Below are 23,004 nucleotides of genomic sequence, written 5' to 3' on the forward strand. Positions count from 1 at the left end.
CCTCATGGAGCTCTATGGTGAGACAAGAAAGCCATTTTCCTAGGCCCAGCAAGTGTGTGGTTTTCTGTTTGCTCTCCAGTGCGTGGAATTTGAGCTTTACTGTTGAAACCTGTGGAGCTGAGCCGGGTTCCTGTGTTTTGTCCTTGTAGACCTATGACGGCGTAAACTCTGCCACCGCTCGCCTGGCCAGTGTGTGCGGCAGACAGAAGCTGACTAACCCCATCACCTCTTCGGGGGACAGCCTCTTCGTGAGATTCCAGTCAGGCGCCTCCAGACAGAGCAGGGGCTTCCGAGCCCAGTTCAGGCAAGGCAAGTACCCTGCAGCTCTCTCTGACATGGGAGAAATTTTGTTAACTGCCATGTTTGGTGCTGTGATAAAATGAGGCCAGTTCTTGGAAAATCTAATCACAGCTTCCTACCTAACACGCCAAATTTTAAATACAGAGAAATATGACTTAACGATTATTCCATTCATTGGTACTTTTAACCTCATCCTTGTCTAATTTAGGTGATGCTGACTTCCTTGGATCCGTACATCTCTAAAATACATTGTGTTGTCTTAGAGTTTTCAGAATAATATTTAAAGGTGCCTCTTGATTGAGATGGTATAAAAGCACTTTTATCCAAGGTTTACACTGTCCGGGGTTTTTTACTTCAAAGAGATACACCACAATAAAGTGCAAAACTTTCATGTACTGTAGAGCCAGATTCCAACCCTTCATGTCTCTCACTTCCGAATCCTGCCATTGTCCAACAGAGTCATAGCTGTTTTCTGTTGTTTTGTTTCTGGGTCACTTTTTCCTGATTTTTTTCTCCATGAATTTTTCACCCACTGCTTTTCGTCTGCTCTTTCTCGAAGATTAACCTTTTTTATGCAACTGTTAAGATGATACACCACAATAAAGTGCAAAACTTTCATGTACTGTAGAGCCAGATTCCAACCCTTCATGTCTCTCACTTCTGAATCCTGCCATTGTCCAACAGAGTCATGGCTGTTTTCTGTTGTTTTGTTTCTGGGTCACTTTTTCCTGATTTTTTTTCTCCATGAATTTTTCACCCATTGCTTTTCGTCCGCTCTTTGTCGAAGATTAACCTTTTAATAAAGTGCAAAACTTTCATGTACTGTAGAGCCAGATTCCAACCCTTCATGTCTCTCACTTCTGAATCCTGCCATTGTCCAACAGAGTCATGGCTGTTTTCTGTTGTTTTGTTTCTGGGTCACTTTTTCCTGATTTTTTTTCTCCATGAATTTTTCACCCATTGCTTTTCGTCCGCTCTTTGTCGAAGATTAACCTTTTTTATGCAACTGTTAAGGAACTCAGAGCTCTCTGTGGAGATGATTTGTGTTTGGCTGGTTCAGATCACTCACTCGCATTACATTTAATCTAGTTAGTTGTTACATGCAACTCAGCAGACTTGCGGACTTGCTGGAATTCTAATGAAGAACCCTCAGTGGGGATGGTTTTTGGATCAAGAGCTCCCAAAGACAAGCTGAAAACTTTGCAGCAAGATAGACTCCGTATTTCTATCAGTCACTCTCAATGATTCCAGAGAAAAAAGTTTCTTAATGCTTTTTTCTGTTTTCATTTGATTATTGCCACAGGTGTCACATCAGAGTAAAAAGTCCCCACCGTCTTCTCCCTGCAGCGCTGTAACTCACCCCTCTCGTCCGTCCTCAGTCACTTGCAAAAGCCCCACTCTGGTCTTGCCATTGAGCACTTGTGTCAATCCCATCACCGCGTGATCTGTAAAAGGAAACACAAGCCCCTCTGCGTGTTAAGCAAGGCTGCCCAAGCAGGCTCGGATGACCTTCTGGCCTGACCCCCGACACCCCTCAAACCCTGAGCACCTCCGCCTTTCCACGTAGGATCCTTGCTCTTCCCGCCCTCCAGTTCCTCCTCAGTCCACTGTCTTCTTGGGAGACACCTCTTAGGCCCAGCAGTGGCACCATGTTCTCTCTCCTGGACTCCCGCAGACCTCGGAGCTCCTCTGATAATATGTAGTTGTTCTTATGAAGTCCTACTCTACTGAGTAATTATCTTCTTGGAGAAAAAAAGAAGAGATCATTTATAAGGAGACTATTCCCATGTTCCTAGTTTGTGGGTGGACAGTAAGCAAATCAAGGCCAGCCTCCTGGTTGAATGGTTCAGGCAATTCACAGCCATTTAATCTGTTGCTCGATGCCATTTCTCCACTTCCTGTAATTGAAGAAAGTTGTTACCATGTTAAGTGCGTTCCGGTTTTCTGATGGTTTAAGTGCAGTTTCCTTGACAGAAGACTTCCTTGGCATGCATTTCGGAAAATTAAAAAAAAAAAACTAATTTATGTTTTTATTCATCAAATAATGGTTTGGCTCCATCAGTAGAAACCAAAAGTATATGACACATGCGTATGTTTGTGTTTCAGTCTGTGGGGGCTACTTCCTCACCAGCTCTTTTGATACCATTTCCTCTCCATTGTACCCGGCCAAGTACCCACACAATCAGAACTGCAGCTGGATAATTCAAGCTGAACCTCCATGTAAGTAACAAACGTAAAGAGGGAAAGGCATCCAGAACAGATAGTGTTTGTGGGAGCGTCAGTCTGTGAGTAATGTTCTTATCTTTTCAGTGGTAACAATTACTGTAGCTTCCTCTTTATTTGGGAGGCCCAAATATTTCCTAGTCTTGCAAACGCCTTGCAAAATAAGGAAGTAATTTGTACTGTTTTTTTGTTTTGTTTTGTTTTTTTGAGACAGGGTCTCACTATGTAGTTGAGACTGACCTGGAACTCACTATGTAGTCCAGGCTGGGCTTGAACTCACAGCAATCCTCCTGCCTCAGCCTCCCAAGTGCTGGGATAACAGGCATGCACCACCATGCCCGGCTGTTTCATCTTAATATAAATTATTTTTTTTCCATAGTTGAAAAGCCTACCAGAGGAAACTAAACCCACACACAGTGCAACAAACCTATGTAAGATTGGGCATAAGCGAAAGTAGTGGACATTTGTGCTTTTAGTGTTAGTAGGTGCTCAGGACAGTTGCTGAAGAAATATCCCTCAGCCCCTTGACCTGTAAGCAAAGTGAAAACTGATAAAACTTGGTCTCCTCCACATTTAAAAGAAAATCCAGCTCAGGCCTGGAAAAAACACTCAATAGTGTTTCTTTTCTTTTTGAAATCCTGGAGTCTTACTTTCTGACCTGGTAAGAGTCTGATTTTAAGCCCACATTTTACAGGTAGCGAAACATGTGGACCTCTAAAGATACAGCAAAACAGCTCCAATGGACGTGATCCTGGGGCCATTATGAATCTTGTTTCATTTGAGACCTGCCCTCCTTTGAGGTTTTCTGGAAAAATTTGATTTCAGACATAATGGGGGAAAGTCACTGAGTTCTCCACTCAGCTCTGTAGTTCATGACCTGTGTGAAAATAGACAAGTCACTTAAGCTAATCAGCCTGCAGTACAAATAATTTTCGAAATGAAAAGTTTGGCCTAAATATTACCTGACCCTCTTCCTAGTGACATGTTTATTGACATGGGGCCAGCGATGTAATCCTCAGCCAGTTGCAGATGAAGAAGAGAGAGAGCCCTGAGGGAGAAGCAGATAAAGCAGCCCCCTGCCTTGCTCTCAGCAGTTCTGTGCCTGAGGATTATTTTCTAATGAGTTGTAAAGCATTTAGATGAAAGATCTCACTGCTTTCAGGGCAGTAACAGGAAAAGATCTTGTTTTATAGATTAGGGACCCTGGAAGAATGACAAAAATGAAAATGTACCCAGGTACCTGCTGGTCTGCAAGTAATTAAAGCTTTCTTGGTAAAAGACTGAACCTGTAGGGTATAAGCTGTGACCTCCAAATAAAACAGTGTGGTAGCATGTGTGTGCCTTGGAGAAAAGAAGGCCTCATTTACAAGGACATGTGAAGAGTCTGAAATAAGGAAACTTCTTCTGAGAACAAATGCTTTGGGAGAGACACAGCAGTGACTGATCCAAAAAGTGTAAAAACGGTATCTTCAACCATAAATTTCCCCGTAGTCCTATTGTTCAGTCCTAGCAGATCTTCAGCTCCTACAGGCATTTTCAAAACTGCGGATCTGTTAACTCTTTGGCCAGTTCGGCTAGAGTCCTTTAGCACAAATGCGGCACCCTTCCCTATCTTCACCCACATGATGCACATCTGCCAAACTCCTTACTTCTCTGCTTGAAAACCCTCCTATGAAATTGTCAGAGGTAAATTTTCTTTCTCTGTATGTTTTGTTCGCCAATAGTTTATTAAATAATCTCCCCATCCTTTTTGTTTTGTTTTGTTTTGTTTTTTACAGTCAATCACATTACACTCTCCTTTACCCACTTTGAGCTTCAAAACAGCCAAGGGTGTACCCGGGACTACATAGAAATTTTGGATGGCGGCACGCCTGACGCACCCCTCCGAGGTACTGTGGTACTGCTGCTTTACGTCTGTGTTCGTGGCTGTGTGTTCTTTGTATACCACAATATTAACATCCACCGTTCAAGGTCAGACTGTTTCCAGCATATGTGAGGGTTTCGCATAAGCCAGGGAAGTATAATTAGAGGATTAAAAAAAGCAGGATCGAATGTGGCTCTCAGGAAGCTCAGCATGTTTATATTCAAGGACATGAGTCGTTTGCACATATTTTTAAAAAGTTAAATGTTGCAACTGAGATAGTAGTTCAGTGAAGTCTGTTCCAGCTGTAGATCTGTCTGAAATTTCTTTTCCGAGTTTGAAAAAGGTTCTCGTGTTCCAATTGAATGTGTATCTTCTTTGTGTTCAGTCAAAGCAAAAAAAAAAAATTAATGCATTGCTTAAATTAAAAATCCTATGTTTATATTCAAGGACATGAGTCGTTTGCACATATTTTTAAAAAGTTAAATGTTGCAACTGAGATAGTAGTGCAGTGAAGTCTGTTCCAGCTATAGATCTGTCTGAAATTTCTTTTCCGAGTTTGAAAAAGGTTCTCATGTTCCAATTGAATGTGTATCTTCTTTGAGTTCAGTCAAAGCAAAAAAAAAAAAATTAATGCATTGCTTATCAAGGACATGAGTCGTTTGCACATATTTTTAAAAAGTTAAATGTTGCAACTGAGATAGTAGTGCAGTGAAGTCTGTTCCAGCTATAGATCTGTCTGAAATTTCTTTTCCGAGTTTGAAAAAGGTTCTCATGTTCCAATTGAATGTGTATCTTCTTTGAGTTCAGTCAAAGCAAAAAAAAAAAAATTAATGCATTGCTTAAATTAAAAATCGGTCCTTTTGTTTGTGAGACGTTCCAGTAGAATTAAAGTGTGCTCTGATATAATTTCTAAAATGTTTTCAAGCAAAATAATTTCAAGATAATGGAGTTTTTCCATCAGCTTCATAGTTTCTGAGTTTGGTCACATAAATTTCTCCCATGATACTGGAAGAAGACAGGCTGTGTCAGAGAAGAGACTTTGTTTTACTGATTGCCTTGTTCCTGGGGCCTGGAACAGAGCTTGAGCGGAGAGTGGGCAGCCAGTGAGCACTCCGTGCTCTCCGCACATCTCTCACGATCTTTCCTGAGAGCCTTTGACCGCTGACGAGGAAGGCGTATTACCCAGCATCTGTATAGCGCTGCCTTGTGCTGAGTACTATTTTAGGTACTTTACAAATAGCAGTGCAGCCCTCGCGCTCTGATGACATAGGTGTCATTATTTTTAATATACTCTTTAATCATTGAGGAAACCGAGGCACAGAGCATTTCACTTGTCCCAGTTTACATAGCTAGTAAATGGCAGAACCGGGAGTTGAATCTGGGGCATCTGGCTCCAACAGCCACATTTTTCTGCTGCAGATACTGAGGTTGTTAAGTATTAGTGTATTTATTTGAGTAGTTCCCTACTATGTGGGAGATTGTACTTCAGTTTTCCTTGAGTTACTTTTGGAGCCAGGTCACGTAAATTTCCGCTCTGCTCTTTATCACGCATCACATAAATCATCTCTCCAGTGCTAGTAGTTAGAGCTTATTTTGAATTCCCAGGCATTGTCTGAAAGGATGAGATGGTTCTCTTATTAATGATTTCTTCTGAGTGGGTGGGTCTCCTGCAGTTCTGTTAGATGTGTTTACACCCTCTGTCCTGTCATGGTTCAGTCTCTTTATCATCACCTTCATCACCTAGGCCGCTACTGTGGCTTCTCCATGCCTCATCCCATCACATCCTACGGCAGGGTCCTGACACTGAGGTTCGTCTCTGATTCTGGAAGCAACTACGATGGTTTTCACGCTTTGTATGCTGCATCGACATCAGGTAAGAAACTTGAACAAAGGGCCACCAAGGCTGGTGGCAACCCTTGGTTTGTTATTTGGGACTCTTTTACCTCCAAAGTTAGGAGCTGGTTTCTTGGGAATATCCCTGTGCCTGATCCTATCTTCCTCCCAGTTAGATGAACATGTAAATTCTAACAATAGCAAACTCCAGAAGTAAGAAAACTGGTTGGAAACCTGGCTGTGCTTTTAGCTAAATCTCATGATTTCCCATGACTCACTGTTTCTTGGTGACATGTTTGTTAAGGTGGCCCTGACTACCGGCGTCTGATGGTGTCTCTTATGGATGAACAACCACATGGCAATTCTCCCATCACCCAGGCCTTGCTTCTGGGCTCAGGAGGGTCTGGATGTGGACAGGGAGGTGCAGGGGGTAGGAGAAAAAAGAGGAGCCCCCAGCACTGGGTTTCCTAGACAGGGAGAGCTGTTTTAACTGCCAGCTTCCATGTTAATAAAAAGCTGAAGAACACCTACAGACTGGGGTACGTGTTTTGGTGTTCCCCAAGAGGGAAAAGCTGGAATACTGCCATCCCTTTTAGGTCAGGGTTGAAGATAATCCTGGTCAGTAAAACCAAATGGTTCTAGGATTAGGAACAAATTTTTTATTACCCAGAGTTCAAGTTCACAGGGAGAAAAGGCTTTTATAGAGAAGACACTGCAGAGAGATTCTTTCTGATCCCCCACACTGTGTGGCTCTTGGTTTTCAGGCTTCAGAACCTTTCCCTTATAAATATAGCATGGATTTAGGAAGAGCTGTATCCGGATGCTGGTAATGGCTCTAACGTTCTTTCTGTGTATTGCGCTCTCTCACTTTTGATGTGTGCTCTGATAATCTGTTTATTTGTCTTTTCTTCCAGCTTGTGGTGGAAACTTCCACAGGGCTTCAGGCACCTTCGAGACCCCTGGCTACCCAGACATTTATCCCCTGAATGCAGAATGTGTCTGGAACATTATCAGTTCCCCTGGCAACCGGATCCAGCTGTCTTTCATGTAAATCCTTTTTTATGGTGTATTGTTTCAGGGCTAATGAATCCGTAGGAAGGAAGCTCTGTTACTAATAGCATGAACAACCAACGGCACCTGTGTCCCAGCGACTGCTAAAGGGGGTACGGTGGGAACTTTTGGAAGTCTTTTTCCAAATTTCCTACGTTTTAGTCAAAGCTTCGGTTATAAATAGCATTAATAGTCTCTCAAAAATAGTTCTGGAGTCCTGCTTTAACACTACTAGAAATACGTGCTTGAGCTCTGGGTGAATAAATTTACGGGACATTCATGGTTGGAGTACAATAGCTTTATCTTTTTTGGACATAGTCTCATTTCAGGTTCTTCCAGTTGAGAAATTCTCACGTCAGTTAAGAATATTTTTTACCCATATATTTTACCCCTGACTTAATCCCTCTTATTTTTCTTTCCCTGTAAGAAGAATGATCTTGGAAACATTTTGGAATTTAGCAGATGATTTATGAAGTCGCTTTCAAATTCCAACGCCTTTTGAACACAGACTGTAGATACGAAATTAACAGAAGGATGTTACACAATCTGAGTAGTCTTAGGTTACGTTAAATAACAATGATTATATGTCCCAGAAGTAAATATAAAAAGCACATGGCATGTGAATGGGATATTCTAATCAATCAATACATACTTTGGTAATGGGTGCTTAACAAAGTATGGAGAGATGATACTTTGGCATTTTTAAATTGCCCTTTTTAATTAAACATCATCCGTACTATATTACATATTACTTGGCTAGGTGGAATTACTAATCTGTGTTGAAGAGAACATGAGAAACGCAATATTGAAAGAAGTGTTTAGAGGACACTGGCCTATTTATTCCACAGCCATCCTCCTCCTCCTAGACAGGCCAATCTTTCCATCAAGAACTGATAAAAATATAAGACAGCAGTCCTATTTGTGGACCACGTTCCAACATCTCAAGTTGCTCCCTGTAACCGATCAGTCAGAGAATGCCTCTTCAGTGTGCAAGTGGCATTGTGCTGAGACAGATACCCTCTGAATGCAATTTTAAGCTGCCACGTGGGAAGGGGGTTTTGTCTGTTTTGTGTTTACTGAAAGTACCAAATTCTGTATGGGGACAAATTTCTCTGCATAACATTCGCCTGACATATATTTATTCCTGTGTGCAGCAAATGCTTATCAAACCCTAGTCTGTGCTAGGCACGTAGTCAGCATATGTGAGATCCTTTCTATACAGCGGTGAGTAACACACAGTCCTTGTTCTTAGAATGAAGTCCAAGGTCCTTCACGTCCTCACCAGGCCTCAAAACTTTCCAGATGAAATAACTTCTCATATTTGGTCGTTTTGTTCTTGGTCCCTACCATGTTCATACTGTTGACCACTCTAAGGTTCAGTGGCTGCCAGGAACTGGGCCGGAATTGGAGATATTAAAGACACATAAGACACAAGTCTGCGGCAAATTATTAATGAAGTGACAGGAAACCCATTTAATAGAAACCTCCACCGATGCTAACGAATTCCTAGGACCACCATTAGGATTAAAGATGTCAAGTTTAAGATAGACGGGATAGCGCTCGGCTGTGGAATGTAATTCTCCCAGTATTTGTCAGTTCCAAAGTTATCTTCTATTGTGCTTCACAAATAAATCTAAATGGACAGCACTGGGTGGTCCCAATTTAGTTACTGTACAGAAGAGTTCTTCAGCACTCAGCTATCTTCTTCTCACCTATAAGAAGTTCCATGTGTCAGCTTTCATGCAGCTTGCTTGAGTTTAATTGTTAAAATGCATTTTACAGAATGCTTCTTTTTGTGCAGATGATAATGAGATGGGCTTCATGGCAAGGCTTGTGAGTTGTAATTCCCTGATCTAAACTGCATCCAGATGGGCACTTAGAAGCCTTCCCCTGGAGTGTGTGAGAAGCCTAGGGGAAACATATGAATCACATCCAGTTTTAAAACATAGATTTGGATTGTGGGTAACGTGGTGGTGAAATTGAGCAGGCAGAAAATCTGGAGAAATTATGGTTGAATTCGCAAAACAAAAAAACACACACACACAAGAAGAAATAAAACCTTAAAAGGATTTTTTTTTTTTGGTTAAACATATTTAAAAGAATTTAGAAAAATTCTGTATGCTTGCAGAGTGCTTTTAGCAAGTAGTTGGTCTTGGTTCAAGAATTAAAATGAGTTAATGAAAAACAGTGATTTTATTATTTTCATTTCATATCATATTTTTACTAGTCAAAGGGTAGACTTGCTTATAAAACTTACCAGCCTAAAATAAAGATTTCTAAGAACAATAGAAATGTTTTTAACAGTTCAGTTTGATGTGATAGCGCTCGGCTGTCGAATGTAATTCTCCCAGTATTTGTCAGTTCCAAAGTTATCTTCTATTGTGCTTCACAAATAAATCTAAATGGACAGCACTGGGTGGTCCCAATTTAGTTACTGTACAGAAGAGTTCTTCAGCACTCAGCTATCTTCTTCTCACCTATAAGAAGTTCCATGTGTCAGCTTTCATGCAGCTTGCTTGAGTTTAATTGTTAAAATGCATTTTACAGAATGCTTCTTTTTGTGCAGATGATAATGAGATGGGCTTCATGGCAAGGCTTGTGAGTTGTAATTCCCTGATCTAAACTGCATCCAGATGGGCACTTAGAAGCCTTCCCCTGGAGTGTGTGAGAAGCCTAGGGGAAACATATGAATCACATCCAGTTTTAAAACATAGATTTGGATTGTGGGTAACGTGGTGGTGAAATTGAGCAGGCAGAAAATCTGGAGAAATTATGGTTGAATTCGCAAAACAAAAAAACACACACACACAAGAAGAAATAAAACCTTAAAAGGATTTTTTTTTTTTGGTTAAACATATTTAAAAGAATTTAGAAAAATTCTGTATGCTTGCAGAGTGCTTTTAGCAAGTAGTTGGTCTTGGTTCAAGAATTAAAATGAGTTAATGAAAAACAGTGATTTTATTATTTTCATTTCATATCATATTTTTACTAGTCAAAGGGTAGACTTGCTTATAAAACTTACCAGCCTAAAATAAAGATTTCTAAGAACAATAGAAATGTTTTTAACAGTTCAGTTTGATGCTTATAGTGTCTTAGCATAATTTCTAATGAAATGTCTTTTCTGATCTTTAACACTAGGTAATAGGGTGGAGCTCAGAAAAGACCTTCACTTTACAATCTTCTGGACAATTGTGCAAGATTTTGATATGCACATTGATCACCTGGAATCTTGCTAAAATTTGCATTCTGATTCAGTTAGCTAGTGGAATCCAATTCTTCATTTTGAGTAAGCTCTCTCGTCTTGTTGATGCTGCCAGACCAGGTATCATAGTTGGAGTAAAAGGGTTTTAGAGGCGATTTCATGTAATTCACCTGCTGAGGAAAATAACCTTCCCTCCTTTCTTTTCTGAGAAGCAGAGAAACAATTTTCACATATTTCACATAGTTGGTAATATTACGGGTAATAAGATTGAGCTTGAATTAAAGCAGCATAGTTAGCAATCATCCCACAGATGGTAGAAAATCTGGAGAAATTATGGTTGAATTCGCAAAACAAAAAAACACACACACACAAGAAGAAATAAAACCTTAAAAGGATTTTTTTTTTTTGGTTAAACATATTTAAAAGAATTTAGAAAAATTCTGTATGCTTGCAGAGTGCTTTTAGCAAGTAGTTGGTCTTGGTTCAAGAATTAAAATGAGTTAATGAAAAACAGTGATTTTATTATTTTCATTTCACATCATAGTTTTACTAGTCAAAGGGTAGACTTGCTTATAAAACTTAGCAGCCTAAAATAAAGATTTCTAAGAGCAATAGAAATGTTTTTAACAGTTCAGTTTGATTCTTATAGTGTCTTAGCATAATTTCTAATGAAATGTCTTTTCTGATCTTTAACACTAGGTAATAGGGTGGAGCTCAGAAAAGACCTTCACTTTACAATCTTCTGGACAATTGTGCAAGATTTTGATATGCACATTGATCACCTGGAATCTTGCTAAAATTTGCATTCTGATTCAGTTAGCTAGTGGAATCCAATTCTTCATTTTGAGTAAGCTCTCTCGTCTTGTTGATGCTGCCAGACCAGGTATCATAGTTGGAGTAAAAGGGTTTTAGAGGCGATTTCATGTAATTCACCTGCTGAGGAAAATAACCTTCCCTCCTTTCTTTTCTGAGAAGCAGAGAAACAATTTTCACATATTTCACATAGTTGGTAATATTACGGGTAATAAGATTGAGCTTGAATTAAAGCAGCATAGTTAGCAATCATCCCACAGATGGAATCAGAACAACTCCTTGTGAAAAATGAGGGTAGATAATAAATTTTGTTATTACAAAGCATCAGATTATCAAGGAAGTAAAACAAATAGGGACTTGCTTTGCCTGATATGGACATTTCGTGATTTCTTCTGATTCTCATTTATCAGTTATAACTTGTATATCAGCAACTACATTTAGAATACAGTGCAGGTGACTTGTTCGCCAGGGACCCACCTTGATGGGGTCACGAGGGCCGCAGGTTTATTGTTTTTCTATCTTAGCAGTGCTGGTATCTGGTCTGAGAAGCCAGGGGTAGACTGGAGCGGAGCAATCAGCTCGCTCTTGTGTCCTCATCAGCAGTGAGCACAGAGACACGCGGTTGATACCTTGATTCCACATAGACGCTCGATTTGGCCAAGGCCCCCAGGGGGTTGTCTCGGTACCCTGATCCATTCGCTGAAATGGAGCTGCCGGGGGCGCTGCGCTGACTCCCGTGTGAAATCTTGCCATGATGCCGTAGTAGTTTTTCGTCCATGGCTTCACTAAGTAATATATGCACATTGATCACCTGGAATCTTGCTAAAATTTGCATTCTGATTCAGTTAGCTAGTGGAACCCAATTCTTTAGAGTAAACTCTCTCGTCTTGTTGATGCTGCCAGACCAGGTATCATAGCTGGAGTAAAAGGGTTTTAGAGGCAATTTCATGTAATTCACCTGCTGAGGAAAATAACCTTACCTCCTTTCTTTTCTGAGAAGCAGAGAAACAATTTTCACATATTTCACATAGTTGGTAATATTGTGGGTAATAAGATTGAGCCTGAATTAAAGCAGCAAAGTTAGCAATCATCCCACAGATGGAATCAGAACAACTCCTTGTGAAAAATGAGGGTAGATAATAAATTTTGTTATTACAAAGCATCAGATTATCAAGGAAGTAAAACAAATAGGGACTTGCTTTGCCTGATATGGACATTTCGTGATTTCTTCTGATTCTCATTTATCAGTTATAACTTGTATATCAGCAACTACATTTAGAATACAGTGCAGGTGACTTGTTCGCCAGGGACCCACCTTGATGGGGTCACGAGGGCCGCAGGTTTATTGTTTTTCTATCTTAGCAGCGCTGGTATCTGGTCTGAGAAGCCAGGGGTAGACTGGAGCGGAGCAATCAGCTCGCTCTTGTGTCCTCATCAGCAGTGAGCACAGAGACACGCGGTTGATACCTTGATTCCACATAGACGCTCGATTTGGCCAAGGCCTCCAGGGGGTTGTCTCGGTACCCTGATCCATTCGCTGAAATGGAGCCGCCGGGGGCGCTGCGCTGACTCCCGTGTGAAACCTTGCCATGATGCCGTAGTAGTTTTACGTCCATAGCTTCACTAAGTACTTCGTTCTTCCTCGCTTGGCGTGGTCTTATCTTTCCTCTTAACAAAATCTCCTTCCAATGACCTATACCACAGTTTGTACTGGGCCTCTTCTATTTTGTCTTTTCTACCAACCCAGTTGATTTGCCTTCAAAAATTACTTTTAAGTAAATAAAATATTATAGGGCAACAGAAGTTCCTATCCATATCCCTTTACTTTCTCTTCACAAAGGTAACTCACATCTTGAATGTTATGTGTATCATTTCCATTCGCATTTTATACATTTAATACAGGTGCATAGGCCCATGACACTCCATTAAGTACTGCTTTCCGTTTTACATTTCACATGAATGGGATCATACTTACTGATTGAACTAGAATTACACTGAATTTTATTAATTAATTTTGAGTGAATTATCATCTTTATGATAGTGATACTTCATATCCTTGAACTAGGTATATCTCTATTTAGCTCTTCTTTTATTTTATTTATTTATGTATTTTTTGGTACCAGGGATCAAACTTGGGTCCTTGCACTTGCGAGGCAGGCAGCAGAACCACTGCTAGCTCTTTCTTTCGTTTTTTTTTTTTTTTTTTTTTTTTTTTTTTTTTGAACTCGGGTCCTTGTGCTTGCGAGGCAGGCCACCAAACCACTGAGCTAAATCCCCAGCCCGCTAGCTCTTTCTTTTATGTCCATCAATAAAATTTTGTATTTTTTCCATAAAGGTCTAGAAGTCTTTTGTTACAATTAATCCTATGCACCTTATTTTAAAATTGCCATTGAAAAATGATATCCACTTAAAAGTTACATGTAGAACCTGACTGCCCTACCTAAAATAGCACTTCCTTATTGTACTTGCTGTACTTTATATTTTCCTCTTAGAACTTAGTGCTACCTCATTGTAGATCAACTTATCCATAGATCTCTCCTCCTAGGATATGAACCCTTTAAAAAGAAGCACATTGTCTATTTTGTTGTTGTAGTTGTTGTCTAGTGCCAAATCCCAGGACAGTATCTGGCAATGCTGTACAGAGTTGAGAAAGATGGTATGAATGAATTTTGAAATTACGGTTTTGAAATATTAGCTTGCTGGTATAAGGAAACCCTGTTGGGTGTTTTGATGTTTTCTCATCCCCTTTTTTCCCTATTGTTTATTTCAGTGTCTAAAGGAGACCGGACACATTGAGTTAGTGAGCTCATTTGAATATGGAGTTATAGCTTTTCTTTTGCAGTCCTTATAACTTTGGTTTCACTTTGATTTCTTCTCTCATTGTACTACTTAACCCATTAGTGCAGTGCGGGACTACAGTCATGACAGATGTCCTTGTGTTATTTCTGATTTTAAGGCTATGCTTTAAAATGTTTACTTCTAAATGTATTTGCTGTTTTGTAGGCATTTCTTCTGTTCTTAATTTCACATGAACTTTTATGATGGATGGGTATTGAGTTTTATCAAATATTTTTCAGTAATTGCCATCGATTCTTTCTTAATATATTTTCTTTTATCTCTTTACTACTTGTTTTGTGGTAAATTGATTTATAGATCTTTTAATGTCAAATTGTGGCTTAGAATTAAGATTCATGAATTTCACAAATTGTTCCATTTTTTATCTCCTTATTTGGATTTCTTAACCCTAGAAGTAGAAATCTAGTCCTTAAACAGACTTTTTCATCTATAGGTTCTGCAACCACGAATTCAAACAACTGAATATCAAAAGTATTTTAAAATATGCATCTATACTAATCTTGTCATCATTCCCTAGACAATATAGTATACAACTATCTACACAGCATTTACATTGTATTAGGTATTATAAGAAATCTAGAGGTGATTTAAAGTATCCAGGACGATGTGTATATATTATATGCAAACACTGTCTTTTCATATAAGAACTTGAGTGCCTGCAGATTTTGGCGTCCGGAGGATCCAGGAACCATTCCTTCATGGGGACCCAGGGAAAACTTACGTACAGCTGGTCTGCTAGCTCGGCTCCAGGGTCTGTTCTAAAGTCCAAACATCATATTGCTGCCAACCAATAGGGACGTTTTCATTGATTTAAGTTCAATCTATCAAAAAATGGTTTTCTGCTCTGCTCCTCGTCATTACCCTGGTAATGTTACTGCAAGGTTAATATTTCAAGCCAGGACCCAACTACTTGATTTTATCACTCCCAATTCCACAGGGGTTTTTTTAATGGTAGAAAATACATAACATAGGATTTACCATTTTAGCCATTTTTGTGTGTACAATTCAGCAGCATTAAGTGCATTCACTGTGTTACACAGCCATCCGCCTCTTCATTTCCAGAACCTTTTCATCATCACAATAGAAACTCCCACCCATTAAACAGTAGTTCCCCATTCCCCCCTCCCCTTGTTCTTTGGTAACCTTTCTTTACTACTTGTTTTGTGGTAAATTGATTTATAGATCTTTTAATGTCAAATTGTGGCTTAGAATTAAGATTTATGAATTTCACAAATTGTTCCATTTTTTATCTCCTTATTTGCATTTCTTAACCCTAGAAGTAGAAATCTAGTCCTTAAACAGACTTTTTCATCTATAGGTTCTGCAACCACGAATTCAAACAACTGAATATCAAAATTGTTTTGTGGTAAATTGATTTATAGATCTTTTAATGTCAAATTGTGGCTTAGAATTAAGATTTATGAATTTCACAAATTGTTCCATTTTTTATCTCCTTATTTGCATTTCTTAACCCTAGAAGTAGAAATCTAGTCCTTAAACAGACTTTTTCATCTATAGGTTCTGCAACCACGAATTCAAACAACTGAATATCAAAAGTATTTTAAAATATGCATCTATACTAATCTTGTCATCATTCCCTAGACAATATAGTATACAACTATCTACACAGCATTTACATTGTATTAGGTATTATAAGAAATCTAGAGGTGATTTAAAGTATCCAGGACGATGTGTATATATTATATGCAAACACTGTCTTTTCATATAAGAACTTGAGTGCCTGCAGATTTTGGCGTCCGGAGGATCCAGGAACCATTCCTTCATGGGGACCCAGGGAAAACTTACGTACAGCTGGTCTGCTAGCTCGGCTCCAGGGTCTGTTCTAAAGTCCAAACATCATATTGCTGCCAACCAATAGGGACGTTTTCATTGATTTAAGTTCAATCTATCAAAAAATGGTTTTCTGCTCTGCTCCTCGTCATTACCCTGGTAATGTTACTGCAAGGTTAATATTTCAAGCCAGGACCCAACTACTTGATTTTATCACTCCCAATTCCACAGGGGTTTTTTTAATGGTAGAAAATACATAACATAGGATTTACCATTTTAGCCATTTTTGTGTGTACAATTCAGCAGCATTAAGTGCATTCACTGTGTTACACAGCCATCCGCCTCTTCATTTCCAGAACCTTTTCATCATCACAATAGAAACTCCCACCCATTAAACAGTAGTTCCCCATTCCCCCCTCCCCTTGTTCTTTGGTAACCTCTGTTATACGTTCTGCCTCTATGGATTTGCCTGCTCTGGGTTGCAAAGTAGAATCATATGATACAGGTCTTTGTGTGCTGGTTTATTTAACTTAGCATGTTTTCAAAGTTCACCCACATTGTAGCATGTGTCAGTCAGAGTTCACCTCTTTGTTAAGGATGAATAATGATTGTATGTGTGCACGCACGTATATGTCTGTTACGTTTTATTCCTCCACCTATCTGTCAGTGTTATTTTCACCTGTTGGTTCTTACGATTTATGCTCTTATGGCTATCAGTGTACAAGTGTCTGTTTGAGCTGATGCTTTCGATTCTTTTGGGTAAATTCCTAGAAGTGGGATTGTGGGCTCGTATGGTAATTTTGTGTTCAGCTTTTTGAGGAACCACCAAACTGTGCTCAGCAGCGGCTGTGTCATTTTATATCTCCGTCAGCAATGCGCAAGGGTTCCACTTTCTCCCTGTCTTTGTCAACACTTCTCTTCTTTTATTATAACATCATCTTAGTGGTTGTCAAGTGTTATCTCATTGTAATTTTCATAAGCAACAACTAATAATGTGGAGCGTCTTTTCATGTTCTTATTGGTTATTCATAAATCTTCTTGGGAGAAATATCTTTTCAGTTGCTTTGCCATTTTCGACTGGGTTATTTGTCCCTTTTTTTGAATTGCAAGAGTTATTTTATGTTCAAGGCACTAGCACCATCATACATTTTTAGTTTGCTTAGTTTGCTGGGGTAAATTTCTAGGAGTGGAATTTCAGGGCTAATTGGATGTGTTTGATTTTATAACCGTCAAATGATACCTCAGCGTGGTTGTATCAGTGTATGGTTCCAGCGAGAACAGAGGAGGCTTGCAGTTGCTCTGCATACTTGCTAACACCGGCTCTTGTCAGTCTTTTTTATTTCCGCCATTCTGATGGATGTGAAATAATATCTTATTGCGGTACTTAACATGAATGGCTCTGATGGCTAAACACGCAGAATACTTTTCACATTCCCATTGGTCATTCATTTTCATTTATTTCAAATCTTTTGTCTGTTTTAAACTTGCTTGTCTTTTTTATGTCTTGTTTGTAGGAATTTCTTTTATGTTTCAGCTATGGATCCCTTGTTAGATATATACTTTGCGGTTTTCTCCTCTTACCCGATCTCAGTCTGAGTTGCCTATTAGTTTTCATATTTACAGTCTTTTTTTTTGTTTTGTTTTTGAGACAGGGTCTCACTATGTAGTTGAGACTGACCTGAAACTCACTATGTAGCCCAGGCTGGTCTCGAACTCACAGCGATCCTCCTGCCTCAGCCTCCCAAGTGCTGGTATTACAGCCGTGCGCCACCACGCCTGGCTTTTTTGTCATTGTTGTTTACATTCTTAATGAGGAGAAAGTTTTTATGACATGTAAGTTATTCTTTATCTTATAGCTAGTGCCTTTTGCATTTATCTAAGAAATACTTCCTATCCAAGGTTATAAGGATAGTCTTTTGTTTTTTTCTGGGAGTTTTATGGCTCTACTTTTATGTTTCCATCTATAAGAAATATTAATTTCTATATATAAAGAGACAGGAGCTGAAAATCCCCTCCTCTCCCCCCTGCTTTCCTCTCCTCTCCTTCCTCTAGTGGTTGAAACACCGTTTTCCTCACTGAATTCTCTCAGCCCGTGTTGCATTGTACCGACTGTGTACTTGTGGGCCCCCTTCTGAACTCCCATCTCTTTGTCCACCCTTATGCCAATACTACATTATCTTTATTATGTCCAAGTCTTTAAGCCATCCGAAAAAGTTTTAAGACATTCACTTAGCACCTACCTGTGCTACTCTTCACCCATGTTTTTTATGCAGGTCGTGAGGTAGATGTTTTCTCAACCTCCATCACATCACAATGGTGGGGTATAAGAGAAGTTGAAGAGACCACATTTATACCCCAGGCTGTATTATTGTAAATCTCGGAATTTTTCTGCCTTTCCAGAAATCAAGTACACATGCCTTTGCATGACACTTAAACTCTGCCAAAGTACCCTATCATACTGCTCCAGCTGTACTTGTCTCTTAAAGGTTTCGTGGCACTTATCAAACTAGATGTCCCCCAGGTCCCACCGAGAGCCCTGCTCACCCTTTCCTGCCCACGTGGCCCTGTAGATGCGCACTCTCTGCCCACCTTCCCTGCTCCTTAACCGCCCAAACTTTACATTTGCATCTCAAAAATCTCTCCAACTTATTACTGAACCCCACATCTGGATGTGCTTCTGCTGAAAACTGCCACACCCTTATATTTATTTATTTGATTCTGGGACTCAAACCCAGGGCCTCATGCATGCTGAACTGAGCTCTACCACAGAGCTCCATTCCCAGCCCCTTGAAAGCAGTGTACTTTCTTTTTGTCTCTTTCCTAGCTATTTGGCTTACTGCTCCAGCTGTACTTGTCTCTTAAAGGTTTCGTGGCACTTATCAAACTAGATGTCCCCCAGGTCCCACCGAGAGCCCTGCTCACCCTTTCCTGCCCACGTGGCCCTGTAGGTGTGCACTCTCTGCCCACCTTCCCTGCTCCTTAACCGCCCAAACTTTACATTTGCATCTCAAAAATCTCTCCAACTTATTACTGAACCCCACATCTGGATGTGCTTCTGCTGAAAACTGCCACACCCTTATATTTATTTATTTGATTCTGGGACTCAAACCCAGGGCCTCATGCATGCTGAACTGAGCTCTACCACAGAGCTCCATTCCCAGCCCCTTGAAAGCAGTGTACTTTCTTTTTGTCTCTTTCCTAGATATTTGGCCAATTTGAGTGAAAGATTTTTTTTTTTTTTTTTTTGACGTAGCTAAGGAATCTGTGAGCAAAGTTAAAGTTTTTTAAAAAGTGAACAGGGTAATCAGGCACATGATTCAGGCTAATCCCCAAATTTGTTCTATCAGTTTTATCCCTGTTAACGACATGTTTGCTTGTTTGTTTGTTTGTTTTCTTTCCAAATCAGATCTTTTCAGTTGGAGGACTCTCAGAACTGTAGCAAAGACTTTGTGGAGATCCGAGAAGGGAATGCCACTGGTCCCTTGGTGGGAAGATACTGTGGAAGCTCCCTACCCCACAATTACTCCTCTGTTACCGAGCACCTTCTGTGGGTCAGATTTGTCTCAGATGGCTCGTCCAGCAGCGGGGGCTTCCAGGCCACGTTCACCAAGAGTAAGTCGATTCTGTCTTAGTGACGCCTTCCACGTGCGTGCTGTGAACTAGAAGTGATAGCAGGTTTTGCAGAGTGCATTGAGAACAGTCTTAGACTCTACACTCTCCTTCCCTGTTGTGGAATTACTTTATTATATATTGGAAAAACTAAACTGTATCTGAATGTCTCATTGAAATAAGGGTATTCTTAATGAGCCGAACGCTCTAGGTTCTGCGTAATATTTCACTGTTTTTCATGGTAACATGCTTCAGAGTCTTCTGATATAGCTCAAACATTGTATATTTCTTTTTTTGGTTCCGGGGATTGAACTCGGGTCCTTGCGCTTGTAAGGCAGGTCACCAAACCGCTGAGCTAAATCCCAGGCCCCAAACATTGTATATTTCTATCAGATGCATTTCATTTGACCCCCCCAATTATATTCTCCAATTAGAGATCTTTAATATTACTTTGGGATTGATTCATGTGCTCAGATATAATAACTACGGAGTATTTTCCCAACAGAGATAAAATGTTAAGTATTTTTTTGATTGACTGATTGATTATATTGCTGGGGATTGAATCCAGGGCCTTGAGCATGCTAGCCAATCACCCTAAGTCTTCAGCCCTATTTTTTTTTTTTACTCAAGTTTTCCGTAGTTGGTTCTTCTGTACTTGTTTCTCTACCATTTAGAATTTAAAAAGAACATCATCCTTTTGTAAAACAAAATAAAATAGATAAAACAAAAGTAGAGAATGGGGATGGTACCCCTCCCCGCTTCCCATGTTCCCTGGGGCCCAGGAAGCCCTTTTCACATGGGAAATTGTCACCTCTTTTCATACCATGTCACCTGCCAAGAAGATAGGATTCCATTCAGAAAAATGTCCTCCTCCAAGGAGTTAATAGGTAGCCCGGAAACCCAAAGGGAAGCAGTATTTCTTTCAGTAGTCAGAAAAGAAATCACAGTCGATTAAAAGTCTATTCTTTATAACCTTATTTGTCTTTTGTTTTTTAGGTGGTTTTTTTTTTTTCCTCATTTGATTAAAGAGCTATTCTAAGTCGGCCTGATTTACTACTCTGTTTTCCCTCCTAGTATTTGGCAATGATAATATTGAGGGAACTCATGGGAAAATCGCTTCTCCTTCCTGGCCTGCAAACTACCCTCCTCACTCCAATTACAAATGGACAGTAAATGTGAATATGTCTCAGACTATCCGCGGTAGAATCTTGGAGATGGACATTGAATCCACATATAACTGCTATTACGACAAATTAAAGGTGAGTTCCCATGTGAATTATGTGTTTATAAATTTTGATAGATTTCAAATCCAAATTAATGGCTGTTCAAGCAATTGAAAAACATATAGGATGGATGATCTGCCCTAGATCATGATTCCTGCCTGTTCATTACCTGTACAGAAGTAATTTTAGTATCATTTATTATTTTTCTATAGTGTGTTGAAAGGTGTTTTTAGCAGTATTGTACTTTTTAGGCTTTGTCCAAGCGTGTAGACCCACGTGTCCTAATTAAGTCTTTATTCTATCTTATATCCCATTTTCCTGTTTGTTCCTATGTTCAAGCATTTAAAGGACAATGAAAGAATGAATAAGTATAAAATTTCTAGCAATCACTGTCATCCAGACATTGTATACTGGATCAGTTCCAGAAATATTCTCAGATCTCTGAAGGTCAGGACCCCATCTTGTGCGTGGCGCATGCTCAGTGCCTTTGATATGACCTGAGATTCAGATGCCTGATATGTACAAAAATAATTGCTGCATGATTTTTAAAACTGAAGTTCAGTGGAGGATTTTAAAATAAATATTGCATTGAAATTATTGCCAGTTATTTCCAAACTATCACAAATCGAGTCTCTAAATATGCAATCAAATATTTTAAATCAGATGAAAGCAATTCATCCAGTGTTTTGAATGTACTGGGCCCTATAAGCTGTGATTCTCTCATTACACTGATAATTTCGTTCATCTGTGTGGAGATGTACTCTTTCAGGGTGCCTGTCCACTTTTACCCACTAAACCTGTTCTTTTCCTTGTCATTGTACTTTTTTTCTTCTTAATTCCTTCCTTGTCCAAATGAACTTTTTATTTATTTATTTATTTATTTGGTACTGGGGATCGAACTCGGGACCTTGCACTTGTGAGGCAGGCAGCGGAACCACTGGGCTACATCCTGGCCCCAAGTGAACTTTTTGAGACCTTTAGAAATTGACCAAGCTGAGCTGTATTTATTCAAGAAATATTCTCCAAAGCATATTTATTCAATGCTGTCTCTATATAGCTATTTTTCCACCCTTGAATTTTACTTGTAATTCATTCATTATGCTACAGAGGATCTATCTAATTGCAATGAAGGTATAAACATTTTGAAACACTTTAAATTATTTGCAATAATAATGTAAAGACATTTGCTGTTTTAAACTGAAGTAAAATGTTATGTTTATTTTTATTGTGGTAAAATCATAATAACGAGGCATCTTTCAAATTTCTTTTTTAAGAAGAAAAATAGAGTCAGTCTTCTTGTCACAGTGTTCTGTTGTGTCTTTTTTGCGTGCAGATTTATGATGGGGCTGACACTCATTCTCGTCTAATTGGAACTTACTGTGGTACCGAAGCTCAGTCTTTTAGCTCCGCGGGACATTCTTTGACATTTCAGTTTGTGTCGGACGCTACAGTCTCCGGGAAGGGATTCCTTTTGGAGTGGTTTGCCGTAGACAGTCCTGTTGGACCTTTACCTACCATTGCTCCAGGTGTGTTTGGTACTAAATGAAATTCTTTTCAGGACTCATGTGTGCAGGCCAGTATTTCAGAGGGCTCCCTCACAAATACGCTCGTAGGAACGGGTAAAGCCTCTATATTCCTTCCTCCATGTGTTCAGATGTCTTTTCAAATTCATCAACACTTATATGTTACATTGAGCCTGAAAATGCAGGTTTTCCATTATTATATTTTCATATAAATTAGATGTTTAATCACCATCTAATATACTACTTATATTCTAGAGATGATTTAAGAGATCTCTGAAAATTTGATTTGCAAATACTACACAAGTGACACACATACACACATACACACACACACACACACACACAGTGCTTAACTATCAATAGAACTATTTTTTCCCTAGGTTTTATTTTGTAAAAATACCACACACTAAAATTTTATTAAAACTAATAAAGCTTACTATTTAAAAATACATTAACATATCAAACATATCGTTAACATTACGCATGCACATATTTAAGGTAGCAAATATTTATTGACATATGAAGTAAGAGTCCTAAAGATCTGGAATCATGACATATATACACCTCTGAAAATCTGTTCCTCTATAAAAGAACACTGGTAAAAATTGTCAACATTAACTTTTTTAGAAATTGATCAAGCTGAGATGTGTTTATTCAAGAAAATGGCAGACTCTCGGTAGCAATAGTCAGTGACTTTTCCTGCCCCATCCCCTTCTC

At 39.3% G+C, this 23,004-nt stretch overlaps 1 protein-coding gene across 1 annotated transcript in view; it reads left to right on the forward strand.

The window, feature by feature from the left end:
* The window catches only part of Cubn (cubilin), a 263,953-nt gene that overhangs the window by 149,915 nt on the left and 91,034 nt on the right, over positions 1-23,004 (forward strand). The window contains exons 32-39 of the mRNA XM_010607108.3: positions 150-309; positions 2,407-2,520; positions 4,302-4,412; positions 6,132-6,260; positions 7,135-7,267; positions 19,339-19,544; positions 20,616-20,800; positions 22,098-22,290. Coding sequence (XP_010605410.1) covers positions 150-309; positions 2,407-2,520; positions 4,302-4,412; positions 6,132-6,260; positions 7,135-7,267; positions 19,339-19,544; positions 20,616-20,800; positions 22,098-22,290 — 1,231 coding nt within the window. The remainder of the gene's footprint in view (positions 1-149; positions 310-2,406; positions 2,521-4,301; positions 4,413-6,131; positions 6,261-7,134; positions 7,268-19,338; positions 19,545-20,615; positions 20,801-22,097; positions 22,291-23,004) is intronic.

This window comes from Fukomys damarensis, unplaced genomic scaffold, assembly GCF_012274545.1.
Source record: "Fukomys damarensis isolate Sample0158 unplaced genomic scaffold, DMR_v1.0_HiC HiC_scaffold_37, whole genome shotgun sequence".
Classification (NCBI taxonomy): Eukaryota; Metazoa; Chordata; class Mammalia; order Rodentia; family Bathyergidae; genus Fukomys; species Fukomys damarensis.